Raw genomic sequence first — 8735 nt, 5'->3', positions numbered from 1 at the left:
AATTTCGGCACAGTGATGGCTTTTCCTACCATGATGCTATACACCGACTATCACGAGCCTAGGGAGAGCCGTTTAGATTTGTGCCGCAATTCTGCATTTCCTCCCTATACCTTAAGTTAAGGAGTGAATGTTCCCCCTTCTTTTACACCTCTTGACCTTTGACCTTTGACCCCCAGCTTCGACAGCCCAACTCGTTTTGACGATCCCCCCCAATGTGCCGAATATCGTGACCGTACGTCGAGCGGTTAAGATTTGTGCCCAACTGTTGACGGACGGACGATTGGACGATCGGACGATCGGACGATCGGACGATCGAACGATCGGACGATCGGACGATCGAACGATCGGACGATCGGACGATCGGACGGACGATCAAGCGATTCTACAAGCTGCATCTGACTATGTCAGATGAGCTAAACATAGTATTTACCCTTCACAAGCAATTTATATGCTTTAAAGGGATCGTTTACTCTAGGCTCTAGGGTTATTTTCAGTTAATTTAGGTTAAAATTTCGCTACATAAAAAGTTTCATGGTTCAATCACCATTAGAAATATTATTAAAAAATGTTTTAAAACTAACGACTACAGTTTGATTACAACGACGGTGGCGGCACTCAAAGCGCACGATCTGATAAGTTCAGGAGTCTATCAATATATATAGACTCCTGATAAGTGGCACAAAACGACTTTTCAGCCAAGGGCTACAGACCGAGGGTGTTTCTTATTTATTAATTTAAAAGCAAAAGGATTGTAATATCTTATAAATGACATATAGTTTCAGTTATATTATGGATAAATTTGTCCTAAAATAAACATCGTTCGGTTAAATAGCATTTAGGTATAAATATAATTGCACCTTTGTGATTAGGCCTCGGTCTGTAACGTGAAAAATATATAGGGAAATGCGCAACTTTTTCAGGGTGGCAGCACGGTCGCGGGTGTCAATGGCGCCGTTCAAATTTCGTAGCGTTGATGTATAATTAATTATAACAATTAAATTAGGTATCTGGTAACAAGTACGTGTGAGTATAGACAATTTGTTATACAGTAAAATCCTAGAGTCTACTATCCCTTTAAGTTCTGTGAGAACATCTTTGGACATAGAAGTAAAAAAGTGAGTGAAAATGAGGCCTGGAGAGCTTGGTGATAAATAAAATGGCGAAGGAAACTAAGATGACAAAAGCAAACAGATGTGCTAGAAAGGAGCTGATGAAATTATTTTTAATCTAAATTTGATCTTGGAGTGTAGCAATGTAACTAGTCACTAATATTTTAGTTCAAAAGAGGTGCTTTATCCAGATAAATAATTTAAAATCAAGTTAAACTTTAAGCTACTTTTAAAGCAAGCTTACATGGCACAGGAATTAATTGTAACATGTAAAAAGCATTATTACTCTTCAATCATAAGAAAGAGAAATAGGCTAGCAACTGCAGTGAAAATTTACAGAAAGCCATACAGTAAGATAACTCACATTCCTCATCTCTGTAAATACGTTCATGTAATCAATCACCTTAGCACTGCCAATTGGCTTTCAATATTCCTGGACTGCCTCTATACGATTACATTGACATTAATAACCAGGGACGAGATTCATCAACGTTGCGTAAAGTGTATTGCGTACACAGGGTTTCTACGAAGTACGTACGCAAAGCTCGTAGGTGCGATTCATCAACGCAGCGTAGCACCTGCGTACGCAAATGTTGATGAATTCCAGTGTAAATCCACTACGCCATTGTAGCTGCTGGTTGTTGAGGGGCGTGCCTAGCATAAACCAATCACGCTGTGCGACACATACCATATCAACCAAACTGACGCCTCTTTTGTATGTAAAACATATGGCTCTAGCTCTGTCTACAGGAGTGCTGGGGGATGCGATAGTTGTCCTCATTTTCGTTTGTATGATTGCGTTCAACACTCGATGAAAGCAACGACACGTGCGTGCGTGCATGCGTGCGCACGTACACGGCTAAATACGAACTCGCTTATAACGAAAACAATGCCAAGCTATGACAAAAGAAGCGTCAAAGGCGCCGCCTGTCTGTGGGGTATGGTAATTATTTATTTATTTTTAGTTAAGTAGTGCGTGTGCATGTACACGTGCGTGCGTGTGCATGTACAAGTGCGTGCGTGCGTGTGCACGTACACACTACGAACTCGCTTATAACGAAAACAATGCCAGGCTATGACAAAAGAAGCGTCAAAAGGCGCTGCCTGTTTGTGTAGTATGGTAATTATTTATTTATTTTTAGTTGAGTATTAATTTTATAATGTTTTCCCAATAAAATAATGAATGTTGCGATATGCTGGAAACGCTTGCGGAAATTTCGAGTGGTTTACGGCACCTCTTCAGCCTGTGTAAAGTTATGCAAAGGTTTACGTAAATTTTAGCTTGATGAATCGCACCTAAAACGGCTTGTTACATGATAATAGTTGATTTTACACTGTGTTTATTTCTTTTTTTTTGCATTAAAAAATATAAATTTCAGAGATTTCTTGCTGTCCGTAATTTTTCGAGGTCGTCCGTAACACCGTAATTTTAACTCGCGTCCGTAACAAATTACGGGCAATACGTAACAGTTGACAGGTCTGAATATGTACGTTGGAAGTACTTTTGTGTACACATTGATTTGACCACAAGTAAAGAAATAGTGCAGTGCGATCGTCCGGAAGGGAGTATAAACGTTGCCTTTGGTTTTTATTTGGTGTACCGTAATCATGTTTGCATCATATGCACAATTACATTATAAGGCATCTGTTATTAAACCATGACTCGAAGTTAGTAACTTGATCAAGAGAGAAGTAGGGCAGTGCATCACAAATCACCAACACTCCTCATCACCATAACTGACATCACTGGCACAGCTGCAAGACATTAGCTGACTATCTGTTTATTGTGAGGTGATACCTGTAGTTTATTATTGAATTGTTTGGCTACTGTATCATACGTTCTAGCCTATATCACCAGATTGTAAAATGAATGAGGGAAAAGGATTTCACAAGTTGGGGTGAATGGTTAAACTAGCCATTGAGCTGTCGGGTTTATTGAGTTAAATGCAATAAATTACAAACAGATTAGGGCTAGTGAATGTTGAATTTCTAATAATTAAGCCTTGGAGACATCTTTGTCTTTATTTGTTGATGACATTATTAACACAAGCAATAGACATAAGATCAATTTCAAATATAATTTAAAGGTCTAAACTTAATACTTTTTTAATTTTCATCAGAAGTATTAAAACAAATTGACAGTAACCTATAAACTGCACACTTTACTGCTTTACTAGAAAACGTGGAAAATACATCTGTAACACTAACGACTAATGACTATTCATCAACTAGTAAATATATTTCATACGTGAGATTTCATTACATCACGTAACATAATAGCAATACTACTCAAATTTAATGCTAGGTATTTATAAGGTCTGCTTACCCTCATCAGTGTGGAGCTCCATCTGAGTATGCTCAGAGTGCGACAACTGGAAGAGATTTTTAAAATTCAATAGTGTGTGGAGAGCGAACCTATCCACCTAAACCATGACAAGGATAACCATGCAGCCTTTGGATATTTTTGCTAGCTCAGTCAAGCTGACCCACTTTGTGTATAGTTTCACACATATCCACATCAAAATGTCACATTTGCTGCACTTCACAATACTAAGAATTCTCTTTTATTTAGCTTAGATTATTTAGATTTATTTAACTTATCACAAAGCTGGTTCGCTATAGCTGTCTGTCGATCACGGCAGGACAATAGGAAAATTATCACCACACCTCCGAACTTATACAGAAATTCATCAAGCTATGCCTTATCCTGCCTTACACGTGAACCAACCCACCTTGAGTTGCTGCAGCTGGGCAACAGTCAGATCCTTGACAGGAATCTTGTATAGCTCGTCGTCTTGCTCCGAGGAATCCCGTCTTCCATGGCTCCCATAGCTGATACTAGTGTTCCGTCTCTGCACAAATACATGCTTGTTAGCGCGCATTGCACGTGCTGCTGGGCATTAATGCAAGTATCGCGCAGTGTCAGTCCGAAATACATGAAAGAACACACATGGTGACTGCTCATTGATGCTCTCATTCACAGGGTTTTTAGTTTTAGCTAATATATTATATATTATTCAATGCAATTTGCTTGAGTTAGAGCAATTTTGCTTCAATAGGATTTAGCTATAGTAAGAGTTGAGACAGAAAGTGAGGCAGGATAATATATAGGAGTCAGGGCATGAGGCACAGTAGGCATCAGGACTGAGAATAACTATACAGAATAGCTGCGCCTCTCTACCTTCTTCATTGCTATGCATACAGTGAAGTCATGGAAGACAATTGGCACTAGGTCCTTGGAGAGCTGCACATCAAACTCCACAAAATCTGCACCCTGTGACAATAATGATCATAAGTACAAGCAAGCAGATTCTTCAGTCTTACAGTTCTCTCACACGTGGTCAGGCCAGCTGCACACTAGCCACTGCCACCTGCAGGCTATAGCAGATCCATCGGCAGCAGCTGTAAAGATAGGTTCCAACGTGACAGTAGCAAAGTGAGATGCGACAACTGTGAAATGTCATACGCAGAAAACGCTAGAGGGACACGGGTCCTATCCACTACATCAATGTCTATGAGCATGCGCGCGACGCCACCACCGATAGCAGATACTCACGTGGCTTCCAGCCTTGTTGAGAGATGCGATCGTGTTCTCCCGCACGACCGCCGTCCTGCAAGCATATCACACATCAGCCCACCAACTCAACTGTAACGTAGCTGTTACAAACCACTCGCATACCTTACTGCGAGTAGTAGCCAATTATCATGAATGAATGTCTTATAGAGATCTCTACAGATAGTGCTCACTTTCATGGAATAACGATGTAAAGCTATTTTACACTTCTAATTTATATTTTATTTTGTACCAGATAAATTTTACTCAATGTAGAGAACAATCACAGGTTTTTATGTTTTTCTGTTGTACATCAAATATATTGTATGTATTGTTGACTCCCGTCTCGGCATGGATTGCAGTACATAGATTCACACGTGAGGGTGTCAGTGCAAGCCATCAGCATTACCCCGACAACACATAGGATGAGCCTACTCCGCGGTGACCCACGTCTAGGGGGCGCCGCGTGCGCTTCCAGTGGTGCTTGTATGTTGTTCGCATGTTGCACAGCTGACTTGGCAATGGTGTCACGACCAGGTACTCAACTGTAATAACAGCAATTAGACACGATGTACAACCTGGCTGGCGAGACAAATAAGAATCACTTTGCTCTGTTCATGGCATAAAATGTCATAAATGTTTAGGAATGATAGATAATATCCTGTATATGTCACAGGATGCTAATAAGGTGTTACCATGTCCAAGTAGGCAAAATTGCTTAGGGTAGCTGCGTTGTTAGGGGAGTTGAGAATCACTACCTGTAAGTTGGCCTAGAGGGATGTGTCCAACACCTGTAATTGGTACATGGCTGATTCTATGCATGTCCTTCATTGTCATTGGAAGAATGTAGGCGAACCCCTTGTGCTCAGGAATAGATGTGTCATCGAATGGATTGTACTCATAAAAGTCCACAGTGAATGCCTGCAAATGAAAACAAGTGCCGCATAGCGACAGCGCTCATCTAACGTCTACTGCGGTGACTCTGTGGTGGAGTGGTGGGATTCTAGTAAACCCTGTTAGTCCCAAATGTGTTCACATACACGCCGAAACAGTGGAATGCACAGAGATGGTATCAGGAACCTTCATAAAAGAATGTTCGTTGGGATCGTTATTCGCAAGCGTTTCCAGCATATCGCAACATTCATTATTTTATTGGGAAAACATTATAAAATTAATACTCAAACTAAAAATAATAAATAATTACCATACTACACAAACAGGCAGCGCCTTTTGACGCTTCTTTTTGTCATAGCCTGGCATTGTTTTTCGTTATAAGCGAGTTCGTAGTGTGTACGTGCACACGCACGCACGCACTTGTACATGCACACGCACGCACGTGTACATGCACACGCACTACTTAACTAAAATAAATAAATAATTACCATCACCACGAGACAGGCGGCGCCTTTGACGCTTCTTTTTGTCATAGCTTGGCATTGTTTTCGTTATAAGCGAGTTCGTATTTAGCCGTGTACGTGCGCACGCATGCACGCACGCACGTGTCGTTGCTTTCATCGAGTGTTGAACGCAATCATACAAACGAAAATGAGGACAACTATCGCATCCCCCAGCACTCCTGTAGACAGAGCTAGAGCCATATGTTTTACATACAAAAGAGGCGTCAGTTTGGTTGATATGGTATGTGTCGCACCCGCGTGATTGGTTTATGCTAGGCACGCCCCTCAACACAGCCAGCTACAATGGCGTAGTGGATTTACACTGGAATTCATCAACATTTGCGTACGCAGGTGCTACGCTGCGTTGATGAATCGCGCACCTACGAGCTTTGCGTACGTACTTCGTAGAAACCCTGTGTACGCAATACACTTTACGCAACGTTGATGAATCTCGTCCCTGGTTATTAATGTCAATGTAATCGTATCAGGAGTCTATCAAAAGGAGTAAGGCACGCTAAAACCGGCAAAATTCAACATTTAGTAGCCTTAGTCTACTATGATTTATTGTGTTTACCTCGATAAACTTGAGCTCAAGTATTGCCTTAATCATTAAACTTTATCCGTGTCAATCGTTGGTCTCATAAAATGACAAATCCGAAGATATCGGTTCAAACGTACAATTGGTGGTTTATCAATTTACATCGCTTTGTGATGATCTGTGAACCGAAACATAAGGGCAATGCTTTTGAAAGCCCTCTATCGTTTAGCAATGCAAACATAGCAAAGAACTAGCGAGGGTGCTAGGGATTTCGGAAAGTTAAACACGCCTTGTTGTTATTATAGGCCTGTCGAATGACAGTAATTACATGTTATGAACAATATTGTTAAGAACAAATAAATGGATAAAAATACTAAACATGTGAAATTTTTTATTTCTAATGTGAATAGCATCAATAACACCACGTCGTGTTTAACTTTTCCGAAATCCCTAGCAAACCTCGCTAGTTCTTTGCTATGTTTTGCATTGGCTAAACGATAGAGGGCTTTCAAAAGCATTGCCCTTATGTTTCGGTTCACAGATCATCACAAAGCGATGTAAATTGATAAAACCACATTGTACGTTTGAACCGATATCTCCGGATTTGTCATTTTTATTGAGACCAACGATTAGACACGGATAAAGTTTAATGATTAAGGCAATACTTGAGCTCAAGTTTTATCGAGTGGTAAACACAATAAATCATAGGTAGACTAAGGCTACTAAATGTTGAATTTTGCCGGTTTTAGCGTGCCTTACTCCTTTTGATAGACTCCTGATCGTATAGAGGCAGTCCAGGAATATTGAAAGCCAATTGGCAGTGCTAAGGTGATTGATTACATGAACGTATTTACAGAGATGAGGAATGTGAGTTATCTTTACTGTATGGCTTTCTGTAAATTTTGACTGCAGTTGCTAGCCTATTTCTCTTCTTATGATTGAAGAGTAATAATGCTTTTTACATGTTACAATTAATTCTGTGCCATGTAAGCTTGCTTTAAAAGTAGCTTAAAGTTTAACTTGATTTTAAATTATTTATCTGGATAAAGCACCTCTTTTGAACTAAAATATTAGTGACTAGTTACATTGCTACACTCCAAGATCAATTTAGATTAAAAATAATTTCATCAGCTCCTTTCTAGCACATCTGTTTGCTTTTGTCATCTTTAGTTTCCTTCGCCATTTTCTTTATCACCAAGCTCTCCAGGCCTCATTTTCACTCACTTTTTTTACTTCTTATGTCCAAAGATGTTCTCACAGAACTTAAAGGGATAGTAGACTCTAGGATATTTTACTGATAAACAAATTGTCTATACTCACACGTACTTGTTACCAGATACCTAATTTAATTGTTTAAATAATTATACCATCAACGCTACGAATTGAACGGCGCCATTGACACCCGCGACCGTGCTGCCACCCTGAAAAAGTTCGCGCATTTCCCTATTTATTTTTTCACGTTACAGACCGAGGCCTAATCACAAAGGTGCAATTATATTTATACCTAAATGCTATTTAACGCCCGAACGATGTTTATTTTAGGACAAATTTATCCATAATATAACTGAAACTATATGTCATTTATTAAGATATTACAATCCTTTGCTTTTAAATTAATAAATAAGAAACACCCTCGGTCTGTAGCCCTTGGCTGAAAAGTCGTTTTGTGCCACTTATCAGGTCTATATATATTTGATAGACTCCTGAACTTATCAGATCGTGCGCTTGAGTGCCGGCCACCGTCGTTGTTAATCAAACTGTAGTCGTTAGTTTTAAAACATTTTTTAATAATATTTCTAATGGTGATTGAACATTGAACTTTTTATTGTAGCGAAATTTTAACCTAAATTAACTGAAAATAACCCTAGAGAGCTAGAGTAAACGATCCCTTTAAAGCATTATAAATTGCTTTGTGAAGGGTAAATACTATGTTTTTCATTTGCAGGCATTCACTGTGGACTTTTATGAGTACAATCCATTCCGATGACACATCTATTCCTGAGCACAAGGGTTCGCCTACATTCTTCCAATGACAATGAAGGACATGCATAGAATCAGCCATGTACCAATTACAGTGTTGGAACACATCCTCTAGGCCAACTTACAGGTAGTGATTCTCAACTCCCCTAATCACGCAG

The 8735-nt window shown here is 39.6% G+C and overlaps 1 protein-coding gene across 3 annotated transcripts in view; it reads right to left on the bottom strand.

Moving 5' to 3' along the window:
* The window catches only part of LOC106804780 (glycerophosphocholine phosphodiesterase GPCPD1-like), a 37894-nt gene that overhangs the window by 8695 nt on the left and 20464 nt on the right, over positions 1-8735 (bottom strand). For all 3 annotated transcript variants that reach the window (XM_014806116.1, XM_014806114.1, XM_014806115.1), the window contains 6 exons: positions 5421-5583; positions 5072-5207; positions 4666-4720; positions 4291-4383; positions 3842-3961; positions 3436-3481 (listed from right to left, as the gene is read on the bottom strand). In XM_014806116.1, the coding sequence (XP_014661602.1) occupies positions 3436-3481; positions 3842-3961; positions 4291-4383; positions 4666-4720; positions 5072-5207; positions 5421-5583 (613 nt within the window). The remainder of the gene's footprint in view (positions 1-3435; positions 3482-3841; positions 3962-4290; positions 4384-4665; positions 4721-5071; positions 5208-5420; positions 5584-8735) is intronic.

This window comes from Priapulus caudatus, unplaced genomic scaffold (assembly GCF_000485595.1).
Source record: "Priapulus caudatus unplaced genomic scaffold, Priapulus_caudatus-5.0.1 Scaffold87, whole genome shotgun sequence".
In the NCBI taxonomy this organism is placed as follows: domain Eukaryota; kingdom Metazoa; phylum Priapulida; class Priapulimorpha; order Priapulimorphida; family Priapulidae; genus Priapulus; species Priapulus caudatus.
This window is presented reverse-complemented; position numbering and strand designations above follow the sequence as displayed.